Below are 15,849 nucleotides of genomic sequence, written 5' to 3' on the forward strand. Positions count from 1 at the left end.
TAGAGGAAAAAGTTTTTTTTTGTTTACTTTATGATCTCGAACGTGCAAAATCATCTTCGGGCGGGGGAGGGGGGAGATTATTTCCTCCCTAACTTCTCCCCTGAACTTAGGTTCAGGTTTTTCGCCGAGATGACGCGGAGGGAAGGGGTTACGGTGCCGGGTAGGACCTATCGCCGGGGATGACGGCTGTGACGAAGGCGGCGGCGACAGAAACAGAGGCGATAGCGAGGAGAGGAAGAAATCGAACGGACGACCGGCAAGTAGCTGCGACGGCGGTAGAGACGGCCGACAAACAACTGCGACGGTGGTAGATACGGCCGGCAAACAACTGCGACGGCGGTAGAGGCGACGACAACAGCCAACGGGAGGGGCTCGACGGTGACGAGGGGAGGAAAAATTTTTTCCCCCCTTGCTCTCGATCCCGCTCCCAATCCGACTCACTTCGAGCCGGCTTGCGAGCCGACGAACCGAACCTGGCTTCGGTCAAGCTCGGCTCGTTAAGGTAAACGAGCCGATTTCGGTGCTCGAGCTCGATAGATAACGAATCGAATCGAGCCGAACTAGAGCAAAACTTGAGCCGCTCGCGAGCCGGCTCGGTTTGAAGCTACCCCTACTCTTAGGGTTATATACTTCAAAAGGAAAAAAAATAAGATGATATACACCAGCTTGCATAATTACAATTGTATATCATTTCTATGAAAGTTCTCCTTATTTACTAGCCATGTCACTCCTACACACGTAGGTGTCTTTTAACTCAAATGAACCAAGACAAAGGCCCAAATTAACAATCAAAGAACACATTAAAAAACATATTGTTGCCAACAAATCAAGCTAACACGTTTCTCTATCCAACCAAAACAAAAGAAGATTAAAGAATTGAAGTAACCTCTTCAACTTAATCAATTCTAATCCAATAGTATTTGTTTCTTTATTTTTATGAAATCAAATGAGAAAAATAATATTTAGCTGATCACTGAAGTTAAGGTTATCTTATTGTGCAAGTGGATGTGACCTTAAATGAATGTCAAGAAGAAATCAAGGCCTTTAGAGACCTTTGCCTTGCCTTGAAAGGGCAATTCCATCTCTAGGGAAGTTGACAACTTTTGGAATTCTAAAAATAAAATGTTAACTAAAAAAATTGAAATAATTTTGAAGAAATCAAGGCCTTTAGAGACCTTTGCCTTGCCTTGAAAGGGCAATTCCATCTCTAGGGAAGTTGACAACTTTTGGAATTCTAAAAAGAAAATGTTAACTAAAAAAATTGAAATAATTTTGAAATTCAAAATTTTTTTGTACCAATAAAAAAATAGTTAAAATAAGTTTTGGTTTATATTCATGGCAAATAATATCGTATACCATAATTAGACATAATCCCTTGGGATTTTTTTATTCTTGTATTCGTTCATTCGTGTAGGAAAATTTTACAAGACCAGACTTGCGAAATAAATTAATATATATTAACCAATACAGAGTAATTCATCCTCTGATATTTACCTGGTCAAATTTGATAATATCAAAATTCAAAGTAAAAACTAAATTTCTACAATTGGTGCCTATTAAATACGTTTTAATGATAATAAAATCACCTAATTTATAGTACTAATAAATAAATTAAAAAGCTAACTTTAGAATGACTTTCTACATATGAGTCCATGTTGCTTAGAATATGAACTTAAATAGTGACATCTTACGAACTCCCTCATTTTTCACACCAAACTACCTCAAATTAAACACTGTTATTAAAAGCCAGAGAATTGGAATCCATTCTTTGAGATCTGATCCGAGTTAAAAGGGACTAGACAAGATTTATTTGCAATAGTCTTCCTTCAAAAGTGGGAAGAAAGAAAAAGAAAAGAAACATTAATATATCGCAAGTTCATTAACTGTGAAATTTTGATCAAATGGAATATCTTTACAATCCGGAGACTGATTCTTGGGTTATTAACTGTGAAAAATGGAAGAATAGGATCTATATCTCATGGAATGACTTAGAAAAACGATAAAGAGTCCGTGTGGAAAAAATTAACAATCTTGCTTATCGATTTTCAATGTTAGTTCAGCTTACTGCGTCAACTATCTCCCTCGCCATCTCTGGTCTTGTTTTACGTACTGCCCAAGGACCTTGACGCCAAGTCTCCTCTCATCCCTCTCTCTCTCTCTCTCTCTCTCTCTCTCTCTCTCTCTCTGAGCTCCCCACTTGTAGTCCTCGGCACCTACACTTGTCGTCTTTCTTCTTTCCGTGCCGAACCATTTACAAATTTCTGGGTCTAATTTTCGCTTTGTCCACCTGAAGGTGGTTGCAGGCAATCCATTTTTGTCCTCCTCTTGCTCCTTCTGCTTCTCCGCCGGCTACCCTTTTCGCCTCTTTGTCCGTGGGAGGTCCAGGAAGAGTGAAATAGGAGAAAAGCTGAAGAGCTGGCAAACGGGATGTGGAATTTTCAGAAACTCGTCACTCTTCTGTTTATGTCAGCTCTCTTGGTTTCTGTGAGAGCTAGATTTATTGTGGAGAAAGGAAGCATAAGCGTGGTTTCCCCTGACCACCTTCGAGGCGGACATGACAGTGCGATAGCAAATTTCGGTGTTCCTGACTATGGCGGGACTATGATGGGAGCCGTGGTTTACCCCGAGAGGGGCTCTAATGGGTGTGAGAGCTTTAAAGGAGATATGTCTTTTTCATCCTGGCCTACTCGCCCTGCTGTTCTTCTTCTTGATAGAGGAGGTATTTATCTAGCTCTAGTTTTCTCTGTGCTGAGTTGCTTCTTCATTACGAATTAGTTTTGAACATTTTGCAGTCGATTTCCAGTTACATGCGAAGGTTATTTCTTGGTTTGATCTTCGAATAGTCAGAACGATCGTTTTCTTTCTCCATACACGAATTTTTGCTTAACTTGGTTGGCAGCGATGGTATAATTTGATTCCTCCGTTTGGACATGCAAATTTGAATGATAAATAGTTGTCTGTCTTGGTGGTTTAATCACGAATCTTTCATATTTTTCATCCAGCTCTGTTTTTCCATCCTTCAAATCGTTCAGTTTCTATCTGTTTAAAGCTTCTGAAAATTTGTGATGGTATTCAATTACTGGAACAGTACGCTTCTGTCGGGCTCCAGCTTTGGCAAAACGAGCATTCTTTAGTTCGTTGATACTTCCTGAATACTTTTGGGCCTAATCAGACATTGCGGTTAAGCTATTGTCTTCCACAATACTGTCAGTAGCGATGGGGAATGTCTCAGTTTACATGGCAACAAGACTCTTTGTTGGCGATTTGTATTAGAGTGATAAAACCATTTGAAATTCTTCGAGTTTTTCCCATTTTCACAGTTGGGTTCTAAGGTAATCGAAGGGAGGCAGTTCAGTGAAAGTTTTGATCTCAGGGAGGAAACACAGAGTCTCTCTTGCATATTCAAAGGGAAATTACAGCGAATGTTTGGGTTCGTTGTAGGTCTACACTTTTAGGGTGTTTTCATGATGAAAACTGAAGTTTCTTCATATTAAAGGAATTTTCATTTTTTCAGTGTGATATATCAAGCTTCTACTCTTTCTTTTTCTCCAACCACTTTTTTTACTGTGTAGATAAATATGTATTTTTTTTCTCCCAATATTTTAAACTCTAAAGTTGCCCATTGGGTGAGGTCTCTTATTAGATGTGAGTGTTTATATATATTTTCAGAATTCATGATTCATTTCTTGAGCTAAACTCTCTGTTTCTATTTGACTTTTTCATTTGTGGAAATTGTTATAAACCTAAATATATGAAATCCTTCATTCAAATTATCATATACCACTTTTTAAAGAAAAATCATATACTGTAATAATCAATCTTCTGTTCCTACTCATGTAATCTTACCCAATGAACATGGGTGCTTCAGTAAAACTTGGGGGCCTTAATCCTCCCTTTCTGTTCCTTGCTGTGTTCTAGATTCTATTGAGCAACATCATTACCTATGTTTGCATTGTCTATGAATCTCAACAACTTCCATCATTCTGTTTTAGACTGCTACTTCGCGTTGAAAGTGTGGCATGGGCAAGAAGCTGGAGCTGCAGCTGTCTTAGTTGCAGACAATATAGATGAACCTCTGATAACCATGGATACTCCTGCAGAAAGCTCTGATGCTGAAGGTTACATTGAAAAAATCCGAATCCCATCAGCTTTAATCAACCGATCTTTTGGTGAGAGCCTTAAGAAGGCTGCACAGAAGAATCAGGAAATTCTGATAAAAATAGATTGGACTGAATCCATGCCTCATCCTGATTCAAGAGTTGAGTATGAACTCTGGACCAACAGCAATGACGAATGTGGTGTCAGGTGTGATGAACAAATGAATTTTGTGAAGAACTTCAGAGGTCATGCACAAATTCTTGAGAGGAGGGGTTATAGCCTGTTCACACCTCATTATATAACATGGTATTGTCCTGAGGCCTTTCTTCTTAGTAAGCAGTGTAAATCTCAGTGTATCAATCGTGGGAGGTATTGTGCACCAGATCCTGAGCTGAATTTTGGTGAAGGGTATGAAGGGAAGGATGTCGTCATAGAAAACCTGAGGCAGTTATGTGTTCACAGAGTGGCAAATGAGAGTGGTAGGTCATGGGTTTGGTGGGATTTTGTGACCGATTTTCATATAAGATGCTCAATGAAAGAGAAGAAATATAGCAAGGAATGTGGTGAAGAGGTGATCAAGTCTCTTGGTGAGTGGAGCTACTCTTTGTGTTCACTTTCTATTAAGGTGGCTGTGGGTTGATGCTTAATATTTATTTGAATGCATCAAATCAGGTTTGCCACTTGAGAAGATTTTAAAATGCATGGGAGATCCTGATGCTGATGTGGATAATGCGGTGTTAAAGAATGAACAAGAACTCCAGGTATTTGTGCCATCTTGGGTGCTTCATCTTCTTTAAAAACATGTATGTTATCTCCGTTACCATCATTCTTAACTAAATTATAAAAGGTGCTAATTTGTGCCTTTTCCTTTTTTGATTGGCCCAATTTGTGCTATTATCTGAATTTGCACTGTTGCATTTGAATTCCAGATTGGCAGAGGCTCTCGTGGTGATGTGACCATCTTGCCAACTCTTATCATTAATAATGTTCAGTATAGAGGTTTGCTGCAAAACACATACTTTCTTCTGTGACAAGCATATTATCAACTTTGTGGGTTAGAAAGTTCTTCTATTGGGGGAGCTTTTAAGTAAAAAGAAAAATTCTTTTTGCTATAATGGAGTTTTTATAGTTTCTCATTAACTTGAAACATCGGAGAAACCAAGTTCTTGACTTCGGCATTTTTCATTTAAGACCAAACTTTTGCCTTGTTTATGAATATTGAGATATATCTAGTTGCTATTTCTAAAAAGTAGTTATGTATTTGCTATTTTTTAGGAAAGCTGGAGAGAAATGCAGTGTTGAGGGCTGTCTGTGCTGGATTTGAGGAGTCAACTGAACCGTCTATTTGTCTTAGTGGAGGTTTAAATGCCTATCTTTTTGATAACATTCTTTCTCCAAATTCTTCATACCGTTCCAAGCTTAACTTTTAACTGAATTTTAATTATATGTGCAGATATTGAGACCAATGAATGCCTAGAGAGGAATGGAGGTTGTTGGCAGGACACACGATATAATATAACTGCTTGTAAGGTAAATATTTCAGAAGATATTCCTGCTATTTCAGTATTTGAGTGATATCAACTAACAGGATTGTGTACAGTATTGAGCTGACTATATGGTCTATTTAGGACACTTTCAGAGGTAGAATCTGTCAGTGCCCAGTGGTTAATGGTGTCGAGTATAGCGGAGATGGGTACAAATATTGTGAAGGTACTCCTTTGGCCTTTCTACTTTTTCTTGTCTATTGTGGATTCTTCTTGTAAAACAAAATCAGGACCATTGTCTGCTCTTCTATTACCCTTCTTGGCTGTGAGGAGAAAATACTTTGCTATAAATTTATATTCTGAGGTCATACTCCTTTGCAATGTATGCCAGACACCATAGATTGTTTTTCTCATCTTTGAGGAATCTTCATCAGAAAGTAGTAGTGGTCCAAGTTCTTCATGAAATATTTAGATCTCCTCAAGTAGCACAGGTTACAGGAGGAGAAATTAATTACTTCAGTATTGCTTCAACTATAATGAATGTGAACATCTAATACATATTATGGTTAATTCCATGAAAGACTTTATGTTGAATTTATGGAAAATAGAAAAACTTCACTAACTTGTTGTAATCTGAGTACATGAGCCCCTATTTATAATAGAGGAAAGTAGTAGAGTCCAATTATAATTAAACTACCCTTATCCCAATTTCACCCAAAATTTAACACTTAAAAGATAAGTCCTAGCATAATTAAACAACTCAAGATAAATAGAAGACTAGGATAACTAAAACACCTTTAAACTGATACTTTTCTGTGAGACTCTTATACGACTCCATCATATTAATTCTGGCTCTGTGAGACTTCTTACTATGAATGTCATGTAAGAGCCTTTCATATCTTCTCTTCAACACTTTAACAAAAACTTGCATGAACTTTTGATTTTATTTTCCCTTTGTGGCAGCTGTGGGACCTGCAAGATGCACTATCAATAACGGGGGTTGCTGGTCTGATACTAGAGATGAACGAACCTTCTCTGCTTGCTCAGTTCTGTGTTATTTCTTGGCATTTGATTCCACTTTTACTGGTTGTATTCACCTACCTATTGTAATTTCTTCCACTCCATCTCAAATTAATTTGTCTCCGTGAAGGAATTCGAGATCAAGGGTTGTCACTGCCCGCAAGGCTTCCGTGGTGATGGGCATCACTGTGAAGGTGCATAATTTTGTTATTTATCTTGTTTAAATTTACCTATGTCGATATATGTATCATATAGTGCTAATATGGTTTTATTTATCTTTGGATTGGTATCAGATATTAATGAGTGCAAGGAAGGACTCGCTTGTCAATGTGATGGTTGTACTTGCAAGAATACTTGGGGTGGATATGACTGCAAATGCAGGGGTGGCCTTTTGTACATAAAAGAACAAGACACTTGCATTGGTAAGTATTATTTTCAGTTAAGATGGGACAATGTCATGGTCCAGTTGACATCACCAAGTCATGAGAATCACCTTATTTTATAACCATGCTTTATCCTTGTGATCGATACTCCTTTTGAAGGATAAAGCTGAATCTTATTCCTGAAAGTTCAATCCCATTGTCTCCATCTTATGATTTTTCATGGGCAAGGAATTCTAATGCTCCTTATTCTTATCATTTTTCGTCTCATGAAGGTAGAAATTCCTCTAGATTTGGATGGTTTTTGACTCTCATAGTACTTGCTGGTTTTGCGGGGGTTGGTGTTGCTGGCTACATATTCTACAAATATAGGCTTCGGGTATGTTGAATGAAGTTGAAAATATTCATCATCTAGTGAATTACTGATCCAGTATCGATAATCTATTTTCCACTTATGACAATATTTTAATTCTTTGCAGTCTTACATGGACTCTGAGATCATGGCAATTATGTCACAGTACATGCCTCTTGACAACCAACAGAATGAGGCTCAACCTCTTCGACAGGGTTCAGTATAACAAGGTATTCTTCATCAATTTTCTCATAATTTGGCATAAACAGAAAAACCCATTTGCACAGTCAAGGATAGATGCATACTCTTTTGGTAAATAAACTTTATGTGAAATTATATTAAGGATATGCGTAACTGTACATTGATCTGCTGAAGTACATACACATGTTCTTCTTTTGCGCTATTAGAGTTCTTTGCCTTTCTAAACCTCTTCTGACTAATTGTTTGGTAACGTGTGGAAGAAGTGTAGAATCCAAAAAAACTTATACAAGGAATGACCTCTAGCCTGTGAGATAGACAGCATTTGCCCATACTCTGGACATATACTCCCTGAAGCTGAAGGTGCAGGCGTTTGTTCAAATGACACTTCGCTTTACCCCACAGATGAAGGAAATGTTGTTCGTGCTGTACAAAGAAAATAATGTAAAGTAAATGCTTGTTGAGACGACACAGGTCGGCGATGGTTTTGGTTTATTAATACAAATGAACAAAGAGAAGAAATGTAGAGGTCTCCATGACCCATGTTATAGAAAACTGCTTGGTGGGTGGAGATTGATCAACGTCGTTGCAGGATATAAGAGAGTACTGGTCAAGCAAGAAATATGTAACCCGCGAACAATCTGGAGATCATAAAGTTTATCTTGTTCAACGAATTGTTAATTGGAAGTGTTCATAAAATGTTTTCTGTAAGTTAATAATAAATTTCTAATTAACTGCATGAAATTCATGGAATAAATATAAACTGAGGCCCAAAATCTTACCTCTCTCCATACGATCAGATTCCGTAAAATTCACCGGCGGTCTTTGTTTCTGTTTGGCTCTTCCGCTCTTTGATCACTCTCAGTGTTGGTGTAAGCTGAAGGTTTGAGTGAGTGAGTGAACGAGATTGGGGACCAAACACTATATTTATAAGCCGAGCTTCCATCAAGCTTATCAGCTTCCTGTAACGGCCGATGGGAGGGACATGGGTCATAAATTTTTGAAACGAAAGTTGCTCCACGTTTCTCCATGGGAAAAATTGGGCCAATGCCTTTGAAATTTGAGTTTTTAGGTATCTTGCATATAATACTGATGTTCACATCCCTCATAAATTCGCTCTTTGAGTTAAACGTTGTATTTTTCTTGGCTATCCATTTGGTTAGAAAGCTTAAAGTTAAATGATCTTACTTTTCATCATATTCACAAGTCGTGATGTTGTTTTTCATTAAACTATTGTTCCTTACGAGTCTATTCCATTCCATCCACTTCTTCAAATTCAGCCCTTGTTATTCCTCTTTTTGTACCTGATCCTTCCCCACTAGTCCAACAACCTTCACCACCGGAACCAGTTTCTTCTAACCAACCATCCTTACCACAGACTCCAGTCTCTCCTCAACCATCATCTCTGATAGTCCTCCTCCCGAACCAATTTTACGCCATTCTCATTGACCTAATAACCCTCCCATGACTTTATGTGACTATGTTTGCAACCAAGTGATGACTCTCGACCATTTGTTGCCTTTGTCATCAGGTTCACAAAAAGGTACGCGCTATCTCCTTAGCAATTTTGTCTCTTATCATCGTTACCCACCACAACATTGCTCTTTTACTGTTGCTATCAGTTAAGATATTGAACTTACATCTTATACCGAAGCAACTTCTCATTCCCATTGGCAATGCAATCTGAATTGGCCACTTTAGAAGCCAACCACACTTGATCCCTCACTTCTCTTCTTCCTAGTAAGAAGCCTATTGGTTGTCGTTGGGTTTATAAAATCAAACGACACTCAAATGGTACTATTGAGCTTTTCGAACTCGTTTGGTTGTGAAAGGTTACACACTATTGGAAGGTATAGATTACCGTGACACTTTTTCTTCCACTGCTAAAATGATTATTGTTCGTTGTTTATTGGCTTTAGCAGTTGCCCAGAATTGGTTTCTTCACCAACTTGATGTCAACAATGATTTTCTTCATGGTGATCTCCATAAAGAAATTTATGCCTCCATCTCTTAGTCTTCGGCGACAGGGGGAGAATCTCGTGTGTTGCCTTCACAAGACGTTATATGGCTTAAAGCAAGTTTCCCGACAATGGTTTGCCAAGTTCTCTACAACTATTCAAGCTATTGGATTTGTTCAATCCAAAGCAGATTACTCGTTATTCACTTATCGGAAAAATTCTTTTACAACTTTGTTGATACATGTTGATGACATTCTTATTACAAGTAATGATGTCAATGCCATATTAACTCTCAAGAAATTTTTGTATTTCCATCTCACAATGAAAATATACTTCTGAAATTTTAAATACGAACATTCCCATTGAGCAAAACATAAAGCTTTTAGATTCAAGTGAATTGCTTAAAGATCCATCTCGATATAATCAACTTATTGGATGCCTAATTTATTTGACTATTACCCGACTGGATATCACCTATTCGGTCCATGTGTAAAGCAGATTCATGCATGCACCAGACAAACCACACATGGAAGCTGCCTTGTGTGTGTTGCGTTATTTGAAATGTAATCCAAAACAAGGTTTGTTTTTCTTTCTCATAACGATTTATCCTTGTGAGCTTTTTCTGATTCGGATTGGGTTGGTTGTCTAATATCTCGTAGATCCATTACAGGTTATTGTGTTTTTTTTTTTTGGATCTTCTCTTATTTTCAGGCGGACAAAGAGGCAAAAAATCATATCTCTCTCCTCAACAAAAGTAGAATAAAGAGCTATGATAGGTACATGCTATGAATTATCGTTGTTACACTCATAGTTGAGAATACTATATCTGAAGCTAACATTGTTATATTGTGACACAATTACCTTACATATCCCATTTTCCATAATAGAACAAGACGTATAGAGATGGTTAGTCATTTTATTTGTGACAAAATACAAAATGGTTCGGTTGCAACCAAATATGTTGCTTCAACAAATCTGCTTGGAGATGTGTTCACCAAGCCATTGGAAAATGAAATTTTCTCAACTATGATGCACAAGTTGGGAGTTTTTGACATTCATTTTCTAACTTGAGAGGGAGTGTTGAGAAGGTTGAGAAGGTCAATGATAATTGTAAATAGATTGTATTAGTTGTATAACTACCTACTAATAGATTTATGAGATTTGCGTTATTATAAAAAAATTCTTGTATAAAACTATGTCTCATAATTCAATAGAAAGAAGATTCATAAAGGCAAATACTCTTTTTCCTGATTTCACAATTATCTTATCAAAATTCGGGATACTTTTATTTGTCAATTTAGTGGTTCACATGCTGGTCAAATTGCTAGTCAATTCTAGTTAAGTTTTTGAACTTTTATGATCAATTCTTATCGTCTAATTTCTTGGTCTAATGTCCTAGTTCAAGTTTTGGTCGATTTTTTTGGTGCTTTATTCTTAATGTCTCTTATCTTTGGGTCTTTGAAGTAGTCATGATGATTGTACTTTTGTTATTTTAATATATTTAAGTGACCTTTATTATTGCCTTTTAAGTGGGTTTGCTATTGGGATTGCACCAGGGAAGAGAGGTGTGGGGACAGGGCAATCAGTGCACTTGCACTTGCTCTAGGGAAGAGCTTATGGGCATGGAACCGACCCAAACGGACTTCAGTAGTTTCTGAGTGGGACTTACAACAGTGCAGAGCCCATGCTCGCCGGTCTGCCTTCTTCTTCCTTCCACGCCGACTCCCTCTTTGGCGGAGCCCCCCTCGGCACCCTCGTTGACTCCTTGATCGAAAGGGCTTGCTGCTTCTTTCTTCTCTGATCAAGTCCGGGTGTGGCCGCATCTCAGATTGGAACATTGGGTTTCTTTTGTTTAACCCTGGGTTTCCTCTCCCTGCCTCTGACAGCCTTCCTGGGTAGAGATTCTTCTTGGCGGACGCTTCATCTGTACACATCAGTTCCAGGACTCCGTTACTGCGAATTGCAGTCCCGGGTTGAACCATCAAGAATATTTTTGTTACTAGATTAAAATTTCTTCTCCTGCAAAAGTTTTTATAAGAATGTTTTGGCTGTCTGAGATGATAACAGCATTAAGTAGGATTAAAGGTTACTTGTATAACCAGAGAGGTTGTCAACTGTTTAAGATTTTTGTCATAGACTTGGATGTGGAATTGTATCTGAATGGATGAGATCCATTTAAAGACTTTTTTTACACAAGCCAACAAGATTAAGGGACTGATATTTGAAATGGAACTCAATCCAGCTGCACAATTCCTCAAAAGAAGCTACAAATTAAACGAAGGAACAAGAATCCATATTGTTTTTGTAAGCAAACTGAAACCAGAGTCACCAGATGTGTGATATAAAGCCAGACGCATAAAGAGATAATGATGTGCCAATCAATTCACCTGCACAAATCCAAACTTCATCTCTACCCATATGCTTCAACAAAATGCACTCATTATCACTGGCCTACGTAGCTCAAAATCCAAAGCATCAGCAGGGTGGAATCCAATCAGATCTGACAACCATATTTAGAATAATTGAGAAGTAACACCATATTAAGGCTCCAGTGGAAGTCATCAAGCACTGAATCCCAACTGCTTCACTTGCCACCCACTTGGAAAAGAGATGATTTTACTGAGTCTTTAAGAGTAGATTTCTTTCTTTCTTAGAACATGTTTAGCTGTAAATGTTTTTTTAGAAGGGAAATGAAAGTAGGTCCAATCAAGATAACACAAATTAAGAATTGCTGACCCAACATCATCAGGACAGACCTCTGATGAGGATCGAAATTGTACTTCAGGATGTAACTTGCTGAAAGTGTTAGGTTTGACAGAAAACTCCACTAACATACTTGGGTTTCATCACCCTGACTCAATCTACACTTGAAGAGAGAATGTAGGAATACTCCAAAAACACCAGGACTACACAGGCTGCTTTACCTCAATAACATCCTTGTGCTACAAAATATGTTGCAGTGGTTCAGAGTGCATTCTGCAGTCACAGTCTAGACTCTTGGGTTCATAAAAACAACTAGACTTGTTTATCCTGATCCCTTAACTAAGATTTATTCCAAGGATGCAACACCAAGTTGTGAAATATATAACTCACAATCAAAAACTTAGAAGGAACACATAAAATGCTTCATTTAAGATGTATAGCAGAAGAATTCCTCTATTAGACATCTAGCAGAAGTACTTAGGCAGTGATCAACATGTTTTAAGGGAATACAGAACAAACATGGTGTAAGCAAACAAAGCAGCGCCACCATGTTTAAGATAAACAACATAATGTCATCTTAATTGGACAACCAAGGTTCCAGTTTAAACTACTAACCTTTTTAATATAAACACAATATTTGAATGAAATGAAATAAACTTTTACCAGCACCAGACAGATGTGTATCCTGTTCCCATGTCTGAACAAACCCTTTAATGTTAGTCATATCTTTCGATGTTGCATAAACACTAAGAATTAGTTAAAGGGAATATACGAAATGCTGAGCCACGAGATCAAGATATAAGCTGGCAGCTACATATTAAATTGAAGAACTAGTAGAAAAAAGATAATTGTATGCGTATGAAAATAGGTGATGATTTAAGAACCATCAAAATGAAGAATATATCTACCATAGAAACTTCTTAGAAAAATCAATTTTGATACAATGCTAAAAAAAGCAATTTTGATACAATGCTAAAAGAAGCAATTTTGAGAAGGCAAACCACAAAAGGCGTAAGAGGATTTCTTATTCCTGTAAACTAAAATAAATTATTGACCAACCGTGTATGACTACAGTATGTACTGCTAGTAAGATAAGCATGAGAGACAATATATTCGCGTTGAATTTTCCTTCCTTCTATTGATTGATGTTATATAAAACAACCTACCACAAGACAGTATATTTCACCCAAGGACAGACTGAATATCCCAAAGAAGTGCTGATGGTAAAACAATTATCATAAAACAATAGCATCCAACTTTCATTACTCATACAAAACTTAAGATAGTAAAACCTCGATCTTTCATAAAACTTAAACCACCTACAGAAGAGTCCATTAACCAGGGCGTACCACTAAAATCGTTCTCCAGTTACATACCATGGACAGAAGTAATGACCCTCTAATCGAATTGAAGAGATAAGCTCCCTTCTCGGAGAGTATAGATTGGATCCACATTAACAAACTTCTATTCTTGCCCTTCTTCAGCATTTTTCTTCTTGTTTTTCTTGTCTTTCTTCTTCTTCCTTCCACTTTTTTCTACTTCACCCTGACTTCCATCTCCATTCTCAACCTCTTTACTCTTCTTTTTCTTCTCAGACTTTTCTTCATCAGATGAAGGTGCTTCACTTTTTGTCTTCTCTTTCTTCTTCTTCTTCTTCTTCTTCTTTTCTTTATCCTCATCAGAGGACACTGCCTCAGCATTCTCCTTATCCTTCTTCTTTTTCTTCTTCTCACTTTTCTCAACTTCAACCTCTTCAACCTCCTTCACTTTCTTCACTTTCTCCACTTTCTCCTTCTCCCCTTTCTCCACAATTTGCTTCTCAACTTCCTCAACCTTCACCTTCTTGGTCACTACCACAGCAGGACTGCCATCAGCTTCTTCAAACTTTCTCTTTTTACCTTCCCCATCTTCTTCGCCGTCCTTATCCTTCTTATTCTTCTTCTTTTTCTTCTTGTCATCCTTTTCTTCATCAGCAGCATCATCAGTTGCAGCAACCGGAAGGCCTGAAGCGGCGAGGCTCGCAATCATCGAATCCCCGCCATTTGGCAGAACAACATTCCTTAACCATTCCGCAGGGGTCTTCTCATTTGCCTTCCCATGCTTATCCAACAAACCTTCTGCTACTAACTTCTTCTTCATTGAAGCCCGTGGACCCAAGCCCCACTTTCTTGGATAAGTATCCCTATCCATAACCACCCTCTTAATCTTCGCTACCACTCCATGATCACAGGTAGCCATCACAGCAGTGGTCATTTCAGCGATACCCAGGGCAATAGCCTCACCTTTTGTTGTCATCAGAACGACCTCTTCTCCGTTCTCAATGTCATTCTCAAACCTCAAAAGCCCGGGAATCATCAGCTTCGCACCATAACAGATAGCATTAACCGCAGAATCTTTCACAACCAATCTCTTGTAACTAGTCAAAAGCACCTCAAGCGGCATAATTACCCTTCTCAAATAGCTCTCATCTCTGTAATTATCATAAACCCACTGAGCATCCATCACATCATGCATTGTCACCATGTTATCCTTCTCTCCCGATATCCCAGATCGGACTCTCCGCAGCTCCTGCATATGCCCTCCGACGCCGAGAAGCAGCCCCAAATGAACACAAAGGGTACGAATATAAGTACCCGCCTCACAAGAAACCCAAAAAACGACCAAATGCTTATCAGGGTCATACTCAAGCAGCTTACTTTCGTAAATAGTACGAATACGGAGCTGGCGCTTGACCGCCGAGATAAGCGGGGGGCGCTGAAAGACGGCCCCGGTAAGGGTCTCCAGCGCACGAGCCACCTTCGCAACCTCCGGCACCGCCGAGTGCAGGCGCGCAACGCAGACATACTCCTTCCCGGCGCCCTGCTGCGACTTCACAAGACGAGTGGCCCGATCAATGCAAACGATGAGATTCCCAGTCACTTTAGGATCAAGGGTCCCGCTATGCCCCGTCTTCTCCACCCGAAGAATCCTCTTAATCCACGCCACGACCTCATGAGAAGAAGGGTTAGCGGGCTTATCGAGGTTCAGCACGCCATAGCGGATATATTCCTGGAGGGGGCGCTTCAACGGGGAGTACCCGGTTGGGAGAGGGGTATAGTGGCCGGTGCGGACGTTGAGACGGTCGTAGTTCTTGAGAAGAATGGGCCATTGGGAGGTGTCCAATGCAGGAGTGAAAGACTGGGGCTTGATCAGGAAGTCCTTACCGGCAGGGTCGTCCACGACGACCGACGCCTCGTGCCCCTGCTGCGGTTCTGGTTCCGCGTCCTTGAGGTGTTTCTTTTTCTTCTTCTTGTAGTCGGAGGACGGAAGCGGGGACGACATGGCTTGAGTTTCGCCGATTCGTTTGCAGACGAAGTATAAGTAGAAGAAGAAGAAGAAATGAAAGAAAACAAGCGGGAGTGGGGTTTAGGGTTTTAGTCTCGGAGAGACGGAAGTGATGAAGAAGAGTAGTCGCTGTCAACCGTTGATCCTTGTGGGGCCAACTAGTGAGAGTGGGTCCACAAACACTTCTTTGCCACTTGGCGATCCAAGCAAAGGTATAGTTGTCAGCTAGTCATTGGTGTATAAGTTTTTTGATACAACAGCCTGCAATTGCAATGGATACACTCATTTCCGGTTTTAACAAGTACAAAAGCAACTTCAATCTTCTTCAACCA

The 15,849-nt window shown here is 39.1% G+C and overlaps 2 protein-coding genes across 4 annotated transcripts; one reads left to right on the top strand and one right to left on the bottom strand.

Annotated features, from left to right (window-relative positions):
* Positions 1–2,080: 2,080 nt before the first annotated feature.
* LOC137951624 (vacuolar-sorting receptor 6-like) lies at positions 2,081–8,054 on the top strand. Of its 3 annotated transcripts, none has more exons than XM_068798417.1 (13): positions 2,081–2,719; positions 3,993–4,685; positions 4,771–4,859; positions 5,028–5,097; positions 5,374–5,457; positions 5,552–5,628; positions 5,727–5,808; positions 6,546–6,628; positions 6,733–6,796; positions 6,896–7,024; positions 7,258–7,361; positions 7,462–7,564; positions 7,796–8,054. In XM_068798417.1, exons 1-12 carry the CDS (start codon positions 2,428–2,430, stop codon positions 7,558–7,560), a joined length of 1,866 nt encoding a protein of 621 aa, XP_068654518.1. In that variant the 5' UTR covers positions 2,081–2,427; the 3' UTR covers positions 7,561–7,564; positions 7,796–8,054. The 3 variants fall into 3 exon arrangements, with proteins under 3 accessions (XP_068654518.1, XP_068654519.1, XP_068654520.1); XM_068798418.1 differs by having other exon boundaries at positions 7,799–8,054; XM_068798419.1 differs by having other exon boundaries at positions 7,804–8,054.
* Positions 8,055–13,287: 5,233 nt separating this feature from the next.
* LOC137951872 (H/ACA ribonucleoprotein complex subunit 4-like) lies at positions 13,288–15,588 on the bottom strand. The gene has a single exon (XM_068798831.1). The coding sequence runs from the start codon at positions 15,512–15,514 to the stop codon at positions 13,658–13,660; it is 1,857 nt and encodes a 618-aa protein (XP_068654932.1). The 5' UTR covers positions 15,515–15,588; the 3' UTR covers positions 13,288–13,657.
* Positions 15,589–15,849: the final 261 nt, after the last annotated feature.

Source organism: Aristolochia californica, unplaced genomic scaffold (genome assembly GCF_029961685.1).
Source record: "Aristolochia californica isolate CCGP_79_NKW_82.1479 unplaced genomic scaffold, dmAriCali1.0.hap1 SCAF_15, whole genome shotgun sequence".
Taxonomy (NCBI): domain Eukaryota; kingdom Viridiplantae; phylum Streptophyta; class Magnoliopsida; order Piperales; family Aristolochiaceae; genus Aristolochia; species Aristolochia californica.